The sequence below is a fragment of the Gorilla gorilla genome, chromosome 1 (genome assembly GCF_029281585.2).
Source record: "Gorilla gorilla gorilla isolate KB3781 chromosome 1, NHGRI_mGorGor1-v2.1_pri, whole genome shotgun sequence".
In the NCBI taxonomy this organism is placed as follows: Eukaryota; Metazoa; Chordata; class Mammalia; order Primates; family Hominidae; genus Gorilla; species Gorilla gorilla.
In genome coordinates this window covers 69,888,160-69,903,935 of record NC_073224.2, presented here as the reverse complement: position 1 = coordinate 69,903,935, position 15,776 = coordinate 69,888,160, and the positions used below count along the sequence as shown (strand labels likewise).

Genomic DNA, 15,776 nt, shown 5'->3' with positions numbered 1-15,776 from the left:
TTCACCATTCCTGTGATGCAGGGACATGTTGGAGAATCCTGTGGGCTGATGCAGCAATTTGCAGCCAGCAAGCTCTCTTGCTTCCAATGGTGCTTGGATTTTAAGAAGCTGGTAGGAAAACAGAGTGACAAATACATGACAGAATTTAGTTTCCTTATGTTTAGAATCATTACGAGGTGCCTTCCAACCTCAAGGATTTTTGTGCCTTCAGAATTTATTGAAGGTTTTTATTTTTTTGACCAGGAGCCATGAATTTTACAAGAAGAAGTCAAGTATAAAATATTTATAACATTTTCCATCTTTTTACTCTGAAAATGTGAGTCATATCCCTGAAGCGAAAAAATTCACACCTCTTTCTACCACCTATTAACAATGGAGGGGCACTGCCCCACATCACACAGAAACTAAGGTTGTCTTCACATTAGGGACAGTAAACCATGTGGATATGGCAGCATGATTGCATAGTAAAATACAAGGGCTTTCAAAAATATAATTGTAGGATGACTGGAAATTTTACCAAAAATATAGAAAGCTATTATTCAGATTATTACAGTAACACAGGAAAGAAAACCACCACTGAATAAGTAATCAAAGAACTAGTGTTCTGGTAGGAGTTCTAGTCTTAACCAGTTACATGATCCTGAACACGTAGACTCTGACTTTTACCTGCCTCATCTGGAAAACAGGGTATGAATAGGACCTGCTGTGTCTGCTTCACAGAGCTTTTATAAATAGTAAATTGTTACGTGCACAAAATTATTCCTTTGAAATAATGAAATAAGATATTTTCAGAAAAGTTAGATGATGAGATGTCGCTACTAGAAAATCATAAATATGAAAGTGGTAAAACTATTATTACAAAAGCACAGGACTGTAAATGAGTTAATAATGAATTTTTTGGTAAGTAGAATTTCTTTGAGCACTAAAAATCTAGAAAAATGAGGAAGAAGAAAGCTAGTGTATTAGGGTTCTCTAGAGGATCAGGACCAATAGGAGATATTAATTTATTAAGTATGTGGTATTAATTAGTTTATTATGACAAACAGGAGAAATTGATTAATTTATTGATTTATTATGAGACATTAATTAATTGATAATTAATTGATTAATGATTGGCTTACACAATTATGGAGGCTGAGCAGTCCTACGATCTGCCATCTCCAGCTGGAAATGCTGTAAAGTTGGGGTGTATTTTGGTCTTAGTCTGAAGGCCTGAGAACCAGGGGAGCTGATAACGTAAATCCCAATCTGAGGGCAGGACAAAATGCAAGGAGCTGTCTCAGCTCAGTGAGGCAAGAATAAATGGGGGTGAATTCTTCCTTCTTCTACCTCTGTTCTGTTTGGGCTCTCAACAAATTGGGTGATGCCCAACTGCATCCGGGAGGGCAATCTACTTTACTGAGACCACTGATTCAAACGGTAATGTCGTTTAGAAATACCCTCACAGGCACACCTAAAAACAATGTTTAATCTGGACAACACATGGCCTACCGAAATTGATGTGTAAAATTAATCATCACAGCTAATGGTAAATTTCTAACTTTTCCTTGATATCAGCCATGCCCTGCCACAAGCCTCCCTTAGGAGGCAAAAGTGCACTAATTCAAAGTAATGTCCATGTTTCTGCTTCTTTACCACACAACATAGATCAGAAATTCCTAGAAAGTCACCGGGTTTATCTTTCCGTTCTCAAATTTCTTTTTGGTTCTTTTTAAAATCTTCTCAGCCATTTTTTTATACTCCCAGTTCCATATAGTCATATTTCAATTTGACTTTCTTTTCCTTGAACATTGTAAGTATAGTATAGCTGATTAATGGATGGGTTTATTTCTGTGCCTGTTGATTAATTATGCTAGTTTGTAGTCTTGGTGACATGACTCGTTATATTCCCAGTTATCTTTGATTTTGTGTTGAACATTATGGTGAAAAATAGAAGTAATCCTTTAGAGAGAACTTATTTGCTTCCGTCAGGCCCCTGGGGACACTAGCAGTTTGGGACAAATGTAATCGCAGTTCCAGATAGGTTTTCTGGGCAGCTTGTATTACATTAAAATGGGTTACCAGTACATGGAAAGGATGTTCATGCTTAGTCCTATGTCACAGTCTATGGAGATTTTACTTTGAAACAGGAGTGTGGTTTACCAGCGTCCTTATCCTTAGAACGCTGAGGAGTCTCTCAAGGCTGTGCAGTCTCTCAGTTCTCTCCTCTTCTGGATCAGCAAATGCCCCTATGGCAAAACTGAGCTCACCTCTCTGGGTTTTTGTGCTCTTTTTCACCTTTGCTCTCTGTCCTGGTAGTTAATGCTTTCCTATCTAGTTAGTTCTTTCCTACTTTTAGGAAAATGTTTATTTTTAAAAAACTTTGTCCAGTTTATAGTTACTTTTAGTGGGCAATGGTTACCCAGATTACTTAATCTGCTGTTATCATGAGTGGAATTCCCTCATTACTTCTTTCACAGTCAGTCAGTAGTGCCTCCAGACAATCCCAAGAAGTTGGATAATCATCCTATTTTAAAGGAGTTCCACAGATGCTAAAGTCATCCCCTAAACTTGACATTCAACACTGCCCTATGTGAAATTCTAATGTTGGAGTCTGGATTTGTGCCAGGGAACCCTTGAGAAAATCCTGTGTTGTTGGCCAGACTGTTGGTTCTTCACCATATGACAGTTATTTTCTACATCTAGAATATGGATCTTCACTGCTCAGTAACATGAGATAAGTAAAGGAAGGACTCCTCCCCATTGAAGGCTGTGTGCTGAGAGTAAGAAGACATCATTTTACCCATGATATCATTTTACTTAGTGTATAATATTAAGTAAAATAATATATTTAATTTATATATAATTATATACCAATGTAATATATTATTATTAACATGAGTGTAGAAATCATAAAAATATTGAAACCTTTACTTTTCTATTTTCAGTTATTTATAGTCATTTAATTCTCAGAAAAATCATATGAAGTTGGTTTTCCGATTGCCATTTTATATATGAGGAAACAAAAACAGAAAATATGAGAGACTTTATTGTAAATGCCTTTCTGACTTATGTCTGTGTCTTTTAGTTATGAACTTTTTTTTTTTTTTTGAGACAGCGTCTCACGCTGTCACCCAGGCTGGAGTGCAGTGGTGAGATCTTGGCTCATTGCAGCCTCTACCTCCCGGGTTCAAGCGATTCTCTTGCCTCAGTCTCCCAAGTAGCTGGGATTACAGGCGTGGGCTACCACGCCCAGCTAATTTTTTGTATTTTTAATAGCGATGGGGTTTCACCGTGTTGGCCAGGCTGGTCTGAAACTCCTGACCTTAATTAATCCACCCTCCTCAGTTTCCCAAAGTGCTGGGATTACAGGCCTGAGCCACCGCGCCTGGCCTGAACCTTTTATTTGTTGCTTAATGAAAAGAACAAGTAAAGCAGGGAGGTTTTTAAGAAGTTCCTCAAAATAGGGATAAAATATCTAAAATAGTGTTTGTTAGCATATCCATATTTTCAAGTGTATTGGATCTATTAGCCTTAAGGTTCACATTTGAAAACCATCAGTGCAAAGATATCTTAGATCTTCATGAACATGACATATCATCTAGGGCAGTAATTCTAAACCAAATAAATATGACTTCCCCAAAGCGCCAAGGATGTGTGAGAAAAACTTTTCAAATGCACATGCTACTTCATGTGTTCTAATGAGCTCCTCTAGAAAGGTGAAGGTGCACCTGTTTTTCACAGTCCACTCAGTCACTGTTACTCCAGAAGAATGTAGATTTCCTCTTAAGTATTGAGGTAGGAAAAGGCTGATGTTCACACTTTTTTTTTTGTGATACTATAGATATTTAGTTACCATTGGACTAGAATCTATATTACACTTACAATTTAGGTGCTAGATATTTGGGCAGTTGTTTCATTTCAATGTTTTAAGGATATTATAGTCACTATAAACTCATGATGAATGTATCATTAAGTAAATATTTTACCATTTTCTTTTTTAAAGACAGGGTCTGCTATATTGCCTAGGCTGGCCTCGAACTCCTGGGCTCAAGCGATCCTTCTGTCTGAGCCTCTCAGGTAGCTGTAACTACAGGTGTACACCATGGCACCCAGTTAAATTAGAACTTTAGAACCAAGCTGTTAACATTAATATTTTCTTGTACTGGTTTTCACTGCTAGAGCAATCCCTGCAATCTTTTTCCTTTTTTGTTTGACACTTCACTTTTTAAAATTCTGTTTTTAATTGACACATAGTAATTGTATATATTTATGGGGTACAGTATGATGTTCCATTGTATTATACATTGTGTAATAATTAAATCAAGATTTGTAGCACATTCATCATCTCATACATTTATCACGTCTTTTTGGTGAGCACATTAAAAATCTTCTCTTCTATTTTGAAATATGCAGCACGTTACTATTAACCATAGTCATCCTGCTGTGCTATAGAACACCAGTACTTATTTCTCCTACCTAACTTTTTACCCGTTTACCACTCTCTCCCCATTTTCTCCTTCCTCCTATCTTCCCTAGCCTCTGGTAACCACTATCTTACTCTCTACTTCTATGGCATCAACTTCTTTAGATTCCACATATGGGTAGATGTTGTGCTATTTGTTTTTCTGTGCAAATATATAACTTTTTTTTGGGGGGGGGGGACAGAGTCTCGCTCTGTTGCCCAGACTGGAGGGCAGTGGCATGATCTCAGCTCACTGTAACCTCCGCCTCCCGGGTTCAAGCCATTATCCTGTCTCAGCCTCCTGAGAAGCTGGGATTACAGGTGCCTGCCACCACACCTGGCTAATTTTTTATATTTTTAGTAGAGATGGGGTTTCACCATATTGGCCAGGCTGGTCTTGAACTCCTGACCTCAGGTGATCCACCTTCCTCGGCCTCCCTCCCAAAATGCTGGGATTATAGGCATGAGCCACCACTCCTGACCGCAAATATGTAACTATTTAGCATAATGTCCTCCAGGTTCATCCCTGTTGGAACAAATGACAGGATTTCCTTCTTTCTTATGGTTGAATAGTATTCCATTGTGTATATGTACCACTTTTATTTATCCATTCATCCATTGATGGGCACTTAGGTTGATTCCACATCTTGATTATTGTGAATGGTGTTGCAATAAACATGGGAGTGCAGATTCGTCTTTGACACACTGCTTTCATTTCCTTTAGATATATGCAATAGTAGGATTGCTGGACCATATGGTAGTACCATTTTTAATTTTTTAATTTTTTTGAAAAACCTCCATACTGTTTTACACAATGGCTATACAAATTTAGTTTTCCACCAACAGTGTATAAATGTTTCTCTTTCTCTACATCTATGCCAGCATTTGTCATTTTTGAGGTTTTTTTAATGGCGATTCTAGTTGGGATGAGGTAATATCTCATCGTGGTTTTGATTTGCATTTCCCTGAGGGTAAGTGATGTTGAGCATTTTTTCATATACTTGTTGGCCATTTGAGTGTCTTCTTTTGAGAAATGTCTATTTAAGTCTTTTACTTGTTTTAAAAATCAGATTATTATTATTATTTTGTTATTGAGTTGAGTTCCTTATATATTCTGGATACCAGTCCCTATACTCGTGATTAAAAGAGGACTTAAAATCTTCTTACTGCAATAAGAATGCACTCCATATTTGCTTTTATTTTCAAAAATATATACAACTATAGGCCAGGTATGGTGGCTCATGCCTGTAATCCCAGCACTTTGGGAGGCTGAGGTGGGCAGATTGCTTGAGCCTAGGAGTTTGACACTAGCCTGAGCAACATGGCAAAATCCCATCTCTACAAAAACAAAAACAAAAAACAAAAATTAGCTGGGTGTGGTGGTGTGTGCTTGTAATCCAAGCTACTTGGGAGGGTGAGGTTGGAAGATCATCTGATCCACTGAACTCTAGGCTGGGTGATAGAATGAGACTCTGTCTAAATAAAATAAAATAAAAATATATACATATATATATATATATATAAAATATATTGCCGAACTTAATGTATATACTTGTGCAGGTGATAAGTTTCTTGTTCAAGGGGAGAAGAATCTCAAGTCATATTTCTGATTTTGATTTTCTTTTAGTGATGTCTTCTAGAGCTAACAAATTATGTTCCAAATTAGGTGTTTTGAGCATTGAGATAATTTCTGCACATGGCCAACCCATGTCTGATAATTTTTAAAACAAGATTAGATAGTATTGTTAGACTAAAAATAGATAATGCTGATCATTCTTTAAAAAGTGTAGGTGAATAATAGCAAAATGACTGTGCTTCATAGTTATATTAGAATGAAACTCCACACCTGAAAGTGAAACTGAAAATAAGTATCTTACCAAAAAAACCTCATGATTTATTAATGACATCAATGCAACCATTAAAAAAAATTTCTGAGAAGGTGCCTATTGCCAGTTATGGTGATCATAATCTCTGGATTCAGTAATAACATATCATAGTCTTTGTCATACTAACAGTTTTTAGTTTTAAAAATTAGGCAAAGTTAGGTTGAATAGAGAAAAACAATATTTGCATTCAGAATCTACTTTATTTTCCATCAACTTTATTTTATGATTGTTTCTTTGGTTCTTGTCTTATGACAGTAGAGTTTTAAATAGATTAGGAAGATCATCAAATTGATTTGGTATAAATTGGTTCTTTTTTTCAATGCCAATCATAGTTACGTATATCAATATACTTATCCAGAATGAATTTAATACAGCAGCTGTTTTCCTAATGAATAGGAAATTGTAATTTTGAAATGAAAAAGTGTCTTGGTTTTTACTATGGAAATGATTTTAAATGCAGAAAGACACTCAAAGTAATCCAAAACCTGAAGGCAAAGCTTAATCTTTGTGACTAAGTCGGATTGAGCTTAGATTTGACATCTCAATTGAAATATGACATCTCTCTCTGCCAACTACCAGCCACCATTGTCCTGAGTCATTAGTTTCCCTTGGAGAATATTGGTTGTGAATTCAGTAATATAATTTCCTCTGGCACTATCCGTGAGATATAACCAAACATCTCCTATCCAAGCTGAAACCTAGTGCAGTCTGGACTAGTTTGAAATTGCATGTGATAGTGGCCCCAGGAAACATGGTAAGCGATTCTAAAAAAGACTATTTGGATAATCATCGATTGAAACTGAACATCTTTCTCCAAGAATATGTGTTTACTTTATTATAGTTACTCTGTTATTAATCCTTAAAGCTCTTAGAAAGAGATGGGCACAGACACAGAACAGCAAGGCTGAATTCTAATAAAAGGTCACCATTTACTATCTATGAGTAACTGGGAAATTACTGAGCCTCTCAGAATCTCATTTTACTCATTTATAAATATAATCACACCTATTCTTTAGGGTTGTTTGGAATATTAAATGACAGTTGGTGTCTAGTAGAATGTATGACATATGGTTCACATTCAATGAGTCCTTATAATAAAAACAATCTTTTTGCACATGTTATTAATAACATCTAGCATATGAATATATTTGCAGCAACTTCAAAAATCAAATATTAAATAATGGATAAAAATATTGCTCATAGTTTTTATGATACAAAGAAGGTTCCTAGGTATTTGAAAACCCATGTAATATTAGAAGTTCTTAGATATGCAAAAAAGCATAGATGATTTTGGGAGGGGAGCATCATTATGTATAATAATTATTATTGAGATGGTTCCTTTTGTGGAGAAAGCTAATCTTTAAGTTAGATTTTCAAGAGCATTTTCTCATTGTATTTCAGGCCCAGTTATCATCTGTGTAGATTCATTTTCTGCACGTGGATGTCCAGTTGTTCCAGCATCATTTGTTGAAAAGACTGTCTTTGCTTCATTTTATTGTCTTTTCTCCTTTGTCAAAGATCAGTTGACTTTATTTATGTGCATCTCTATTCTGTTTCACTGATCTGGTTTGTTTGTTTGTTTTTTTGTTTGTAATTTTTTTATTGCCAGTATCACACTGTCTTGATTACTGTAGCTTTATAGTAAGTCTTGAAGTTGCATAGGGTCAGTCCTCTAATTTTTTCTTCTTCTTCAAATTCGTGTTTACTATTCTGGGTCTTTTGCCTCTGCATATGAATTTTAGAATCAGTTTCTCGTTTTCACAGAATATTTTGTGATTTTTATTGGGACTTTGTTGAATCTATGGATCACATTGGAAAGAAATGACATCTTTACATTATTGAGTCTTCCCATCCATGAATATGGAATATCTCTCCATTTATTTAGTTCTTACTTGATTTATTTCATATGAGTTTTGTATTCTTCCTCACATAGATCTTCTACATACATTGTTAGATTTATAACTATTTCATTTTGGGGAGTGCTAATGTAAGTAGTATTGTGTTTTTAATTTCAAAGTCTACTTGTTCATTTCTGGTATGTAGAAAAGCAATTGACTTTTGTATATTAATCTTATCTCCTGCAAACTTGTTATAGTCACATAATTAGTTCCAGGAGTTTTTTTTTAATTGATTGTATTGGGTTTTCTACATAGACATTCTTGTTATCTGTAAACAAAGTTTTATTTCTTCATTCTCAATCTATATGCTTTTTATTTCCTTTTCTTATCTTATTGCATCAAATAGGACTTCCAGTACAATGTTGAAAAGGGTGATGACAGGGAACCTCCTTGCCTTGCTCCTGATCTTTTCGGGGAAGCTTCCATTTTGTCATCATTAAATATGACATTAATTATAGGTTTTTTGTAGACGTTCTTTATCAAGTTCATAAAGCTCCCTTCTATTTCTAGCTCGCTGAAATTTTTTATTATTATGGATGGATGTTAAATTTTGTCAAATGCTTTTTATTCATCTGTTGATATGATCATGTAATTTTTCTTGTTTAGCTTGTTGATATGATGGATTAAATTAATAGACTTTTGAATGAACCAGCCTTGTGTATCTGACATAAACCCCACTTGGTCATGGTGTATAATTCTTTTTGAGACGGAGTCCCGCTGGAGTCCCAGGCTGGAGTGCAATGGCGCTATCTTGCTCGCTGCAACCGCTGCTGCCAGGGTTCAAGCAATTCTCTTGCTTCAGCCTCCCAAGTAGCTGGGATTACAGGCACACACCACCATGCCCGGCTAATTTTTTTGTATTTTTAATAGAGATGGGGTTTCACCGTGTTAGCCAGGCTGGTCTCAAACTCCTGACCTCAGGTGATCCGCCCGCCTCCGCCTCCCAAAGTGCTGGGATTACAGGCGTGAGCCATTGGGCCCGGCCCGGTGTCTAATTCTTTTTATATGTTGTTGGACTTGATTTGCTAATATTTTGTTGAGAACTTTGGCACGTATGTTCATGAGAAATATTGGCTTGTAGTTTTCTTTTCTTGTAATAACTTTGTCTGGTTTTGGAATTAGGGTAATGGTGGCCTCCAAGAAAGATTTAAGAAGCATTCCCTCTGCTTTTATCCTCTGGAAGAGATTGTAGATAATCGATACAAGAATTGGTATAGTTTCCTCTTAAATGTGTGGTAGAATTTAACAGTGAAACCATGTGAACATGGTGCCTTCTGTTTTGTAAGGTTATTAATTATTGATTCAATTTCTTTAATAGATATGCACCTATTTAGATTGTCTATTTCTTCTTATGTAAATTTTGATAGATTCTGTCTTTTAAGAAATCGATCCATTTCATCTAGGTTATCAAATTCGTGAGCACAGAGTTGTTTGTAGTATTTCTTCTGTTATCCTTTCAATGTCCACGCGATCTGTAATAATGTCCCTTATCATTTCTGGTATTAGTAGTTTTGTTCTCTCTCTCTCATCCTTTTTTTTTTTTTTTTTCTTAGCATGGCTAATGGCTCATTGATCTTGTTGATTTTTTCAAAGAACCAAATTTTGGTTGCATTGATTTTCTCTATTTTCTGTTTCCAATTTTATTGATTTCTGTTCTAATTTTTATTATTTTTTTTGTTTACCTTGGATTTAATTTGCTCTTTTTTTTCCAGTACCCTAAGGTGGTAACTTAGATTATTGATTTTAATTCTTTCTTCTTTTTTAATATATGCATTCAGTGCTATAAATTTCCCATTCAGTACTGCTTTCAAGGCATCATTCAAATTTTGACAAGGTGTACTGTCAATTTCATTTAGTTTCAAATATTTTTATGATTGATCATTTATGTATAATAAAACTTTGGCTACTCAGAACTCTTGGATGTTGAAGATATTTCTTTTTTTAAATAAAGTTGAATAAGCATTATTTTGAAAGATTTTTATGCTTCCCTGCCTTTTTAAACAAGGTATGCTCATTATTCATGTCTTCACCTCTTTGATGTTGTATTATAAATTGAAATATTAATTACATTATTGATGGATTGATTTCTACAGAAGCTATTGAGTGCTGTCTAATTTTTGTCCATATATTCTACTACTGCTGGTCCTTATCAATCTGTCTACACTTTTGACAATTTTTTTTGCCTCCTTGCATTTAGACTGTCACTGCTCACTTTTCAGTATTGTCAGTATCTGAGCCTATTTTTAATCAATTATGAACTTTTCAACCAGTTAAGCAAACCTACTAAAATTAAGGAAAGTGACCTCTCCTAAGATTAAAACAAGAAATGTTTGAGTTTTAGATAAAGACTTTGTAATCTTTTCAGTTGGTCCAAGAACTATGTGAGTTCCTGCTTCCTCATTCTGCTTTAGTGAGTAGAATTGTTTGATCACTGTTTCCCATTTAGGTGAAGTGTCTAATGAAGTCCTCTACCTGTTAATGTTTATTATGTTTATGCAAGGTGTTAGGCTAATAGCAAATTTTAGTATTCTTGCATATGATTTCTAACAAATGCATTACAATTAGTGCAATTTGTTTGCTGGTTATTGCCTTGGTTCCATAGGGTTTTGAAAGCTGTACTGGAAATGTCATGCAGAAAAGACTTTTGATTGACTGCTTCAGTGAACAGCAACAACAACAACAAACGAATCTAGAATGTCTTGCTCTGAGTTCACCTTTATAAGCCAGGGCTTCCTAGTCAACAAGTACAAAGCCTGATTGTGCTCCTAGAATACCTGCAGTCCTGATTTACATTTTTTACCAAGTGCTTGGTAAACCGGACTGCAAAGAAGTGCTCATAGTCAAGCTGTAGTGACATTTTAAGGCACAATCTAAACTCAATGATTCTGTGATGAGAGAGAAGAGAGTCAAAAAAGAAGCAGCCTTACATCAAAGAATGTTTCTGGTATGCATGCTTCTTGTTTTTAAGTAGAATATTTTAAATTAATCTCAAGGAAACAATGAGGTTCTATGTTGGAAGCTTATTTTAAATTTACTGTCATTTTATTTCCAGGTGGAGCACCAGTATTCCCACAAGTTTACGGTAGTGGTATTACGTGCCACCAAAGTGACAAAGGGGGCCTTTGGTGACATGCGTAAGTGCCCTTTTTTTCTTTGCTGTTAAACGTGTAATTATTGTTCAGCCTTTAATTGCTTGAGTTCCTTGACAAATTGGAGGTTCTGCCTTCTTCAAATGTGGTTATGTTTGTCTAGATCTTTGAATGATAGCATTTCAAACAGTTCTCTGATGCTATCTGTCAGATTAGAATTTTACCTGGGCCTTAAATTAGCCAAAGTGACAAAGGGGGCCTTTGGTGACATGCGTAAGAGTGCCCTTATTTTCTTTGCTGTTAAACGTATAATTATGATTCAGCCTTTAATTGCTTGAGTTCCTTGACAAATCAGAGGTTCTGCCTTCTTCAAATGTGGTTACCTTTGTCTAGATCTTTGAATGATAGTTTGAATGAACATTTTGAACAGTTCTCTGATGCTATCTATCAGAACAGCATTTTACCTGGGCCTTAAATTAGCCGAGATCACTTGTAGTCAGACAAAATGAATTTCTTGTGACGTACACATCTTGGGAATTCAAAGAAATTTTGTTTAATTTTGCTTCTAAAAGAATACTGAGTAAATACTTTAAACAAGCTGCCTCTGTGAGGTATTATGCATTTAGAATTTTTAAAATGTAGTTTTCCTCTAGTTCTTATGCCTTTGAGTGTGTTTATTTTGTATGGAATAGCCCTAGAAACTGGTATAGGACAGCCTGAAATGATGCGATCCACAGCCTGAGGATAATGCTGAATTAACTTGTTGACAGTATCTTTCTCCATGTTTTTAAAAAAGGCAATTTTCCTTGTAGAATCTTATTATTTAAATCGTTGGAATTCATGCAAGTGGGAATACAAATAATAATGGATACAACAAAGTATTATGATGATGAATTTGATAACATCTTAGATTTAATAATGTCTTAGATTTTTTTAACGTCTTAGATTGTTAATATGGGAATGGATAATTTAACTCTCAAAACAGGTTTTGGAAAAAGAACAGAGATTGCAACGTATCGTCCAGGAAACAGGTAGGGTTCCCAGCCCAAATGACATTTAAACTGGTACCTAAAGGAGAAGTATCTTGGTCATGAGAGCAAGAAGAAGTCCTAGGCAGAGAAAACAGCGTGTTCCAAAGCAAAAAGACCAGAATGCTTGTGAGGAGCTAGAACCGACCCAATATTACTAGAGAATAGATAACGGAGGTGGGGGCTGGAGGGGCAGATGAGACTAGGATGATAAGCCCTGGTAAGACAAAGACTTAGGACTGAGATTTTTTCATTAATGCAATGGGAAGAATTTGATGGCATTTAAGTAGTAAGTCACACAACTGAATTTTCATTTTTCAAAATGTTGTGATTGTAGTATGTTAAATATATTGGAGAGGAATGTGGAAAATAGGTTTTTCTTTTTTTTCAAAGAACAGGAGGGACTTCAGCCTGTTGAAATGGCAATGAAAATGCCAGTAAAGAGGGAGGAGTTAGATACTAAGAAAAGAAAGAATGTGAGCTTAAGGCTTATACCATCAGTGAATGAGGAGAGTCCAGGAAGTTGGTAAATGTCTGAAGCAAGGAGAGGATTGTTAGGTAGAATCTAACAGCAGGAGTTTTGGCTGAGCAGTGGTTTTCATGACAGGTGAGGAGAGCAATGGCAATTTCTTCAAAACTAGCTTCGATCAGATGTTTACATTTTAAATTTTATCTCAGACTTCAGTTTAACCCATCTAATCATCCCTTTATTAATATTTTTCTGAAGTTATTCTTATTTTGCTTTTTACAGTTCTTTTCATTTTCACCATTTTAAATGAGAATTTACTGAAAGAAAGGCCCCTGCGAAAGAGAAGCCTCATTAGAAGCTATTTAGTATTTAGACACTATTACCCACCATACTCTTAAGAAAAGGCATGGGTTTTACAACCAAAGAGGTCACGCTGTGTGTTGGAAAAGCCATTCTTAATTCAACTAAATTCTGTGTCAGTAGCTTGTCAGGCATGCAAAAGACAGAGCTAATTTGACTTTCAAAAATACAGTTATTATCTGTTAGATAAAGCAGCAGCAATCCCCCCACCCCTTTTTTTAAATCAATGAAGCGTTCTGTTGTGTAGAGACAATGGCTGTTATTGTGCTTAAGATGAGTCCAACATCAGTTCAAACTTTATACTCCATGAGTCTCTTTCAACTGGTGTGGATCTGATTTTCTAGCAACTTCATGGTAGGCCCAGGCACTTTGGCAATGGTTCTTTATTATAATTAGAATAGGGAAAAAAGTAATGCTGAAAGTTTCATTTTAAATCTCTTTGAATTGATATTGATAATATTACTAGAAGAATGAACCTGAGATATTAATTAATCTCCTGGGACAGGGAACATTTAGGTTTTGGTTCCCCACAGTGTACATAACACAGATTAGACTCTTAATTTTAGAAGCTTCCTTTTTAAAGTGAAGGACCCATGGAAGGAATAGCCACTGAAGATTAATTGCTGTGGCAGAAAGGACAGTGTTATGGCATTCTGTTAGAATTTTTATTCAGCATTTGTAATTGGAATTTTTTTTGAATTGTTACTTTTTTGTGTGTGGGGGGAGGGAGTTGTTGTCGACCATTTATATCACCTTAATGAGTTCACAAGAGTCAGGAAGAGACAAAAAGAACATGAAGGAGTTTTAGAGAAATAAATATAGTGATAAAGTTACTATGGAAAAGTGAATAGATGATATATAGTGCCAACCACTTTATTTTTGAAAAGTTGTGGGAGACTCTGGTGAGAAAAGGCACAGGTATTAGCCATCACTTTCCTGAGAGGAATTTTGATGATATTTCTTGGAGAGCTTGATCTATACAAATTACCAAATAGCTGAATTTGGGGTGTTTGTGTATAGCAGTTCTTTAAACATAGACAAGAATAGAACTATAAGAACTATTTTTAAAAGTCCTAAGATCTGTGAAGACCAGGATCGCAGAACTCTACATCCTCTTCTGTTGTTGATAGTGTCTGCACTTATTTATAAAGGTAGAGTTCCATAAAATTCTGCATCTTGGTAAAGAAGAATGATGGATTACTATTGGAGTTTTCTGCCTTGCTTGTGTGTCTGAGTGCTTTCTCAACGGTACCAAGACAAATAAAAAATCAACTAGTTAATTCTTGGTAAAATATTCATATCTCCTTTTAAAAAGGATAGTGCTAAGGTTATATCTATTTTTTATTTTGTCCTTTGATAAATCATGCTACCCTAACTACCTACATTTAGAAATATGCTTCTGCACTGTTAAAACCTCAGAATAAAATCAGCAACACCCAATAAACTGTCTTTTGAAGAGTCAGAGATGACATTTTAATTTATAGCATCTCTTTCATTCCTTGTTTTCACTTGAGGGCATTGACAAGCCAAGAATAAGACAGCTGCCAGTTCCTTCCCAGACATGGTTGCTAATTTCAGTGTTACTCAAATGCAGCATTTATACCCAGTGCTCTAGTGATGACTCCTTCTGCATTCTTATGTTTACAGTTCATAGGAAGAGGCAGTCTGAAGTTCACATTTACACCTGACTCAAAATCATCGCTCTATTTTTATCTTTGAAATAAGTAGCTTGCACTAATTTGGCAATATTAATGTAACTTTTACTTTTAAACCTACAGGAAGTTGTTGTAGTTGTGATATGTAACAAGCTACATGTCAGCATCATGTTGGGTGCTAAATGTTGGGTTAATGTGTGTTAAACTCTATATTCTACATTGTCCCTTTCCTCTTTTAACAGAAGATATGTTTGCAGAATGGCTGCAGTGAGTGTAGTATTTCAATTGGTCGTAGAATTTTCTTTGTGCCTGTAAGAAACAGAACACACAACTCTGGCCACAAACTTCATTTTATAACCAAATGAAATAGCTGACACAAATGCAATAGCTACCTTACTGAATTTCTGCTTCTTTTAGAAAGTGTTTGGGAAAACACAGATCCTGAATGATATGGAGGCTAGCCTTAGAATTCAGAACTATTAGAGCCATGTTTCACTCCCTGCGATGAGATTAGATAAGAAATGCCATAGTGTTTTTTAAGTGATTAAATACCACAGAATATTAGGGTTTAAGAACTATCCTAATTATGGATATATATACTGAAGATTCTTTCCTTGTCTGGTCCCTTTATTAGACACATAAACTCTTTTTCTTTACAGAATTAGCATCATAAACATTAGAGCTTCCAAGAACAGATGTAGGATTGCAGGTGGATCTAACTTTACTTAAGTATTCAGATGACAACAGTGTTTAATGCTCACATTTAAACTCTAATAAAAAATACATATGCTTGGGAAAATTATGAACTCATTGTATTCAAGCCAATTTTATAAGATCGTATTAATATCTTAACATACTTCTTTAAGATTTTCTTAATAACCTCAAGCTCTTAATATTCAAAAAGTCTGTGCCTGTAGGTAAGTGATATTCTGTTTCTGATAACTTCC

The 15,776-nt window shown here is 35.3% G+C and overlaps 1 protein-coding gene across 3 annotated transcripts in view; it reads left to right on the top strand.

The window, feature by feature from the left end:
- The window catches only part of PLA2G4A (phospholipase A2 group IVA), a 159,854-nt gene that overhangs the window by 30,326 nt on the left and 113,752 nt on the right, over positions 1 to 15,776 (top strand). For 2 of the 3 annotated variants that reach the window (XM_004028065.3, XM_055378071.2), the window contains exon 3: positions 11,281 to 11,362. In XM_004028065.3, the coding sequence (XP_004028114.1) occupies positions 11,281 to 11,362 (82 nt within the window). Of the gene's footprint in view, positions 1 to 11,280; positions 11,363 to 11,563; positions 11,591 to 15,776 lie in introns of those variants that run through there. The other variant, XM_055378078.2, reaches the window with a different exon arrangement.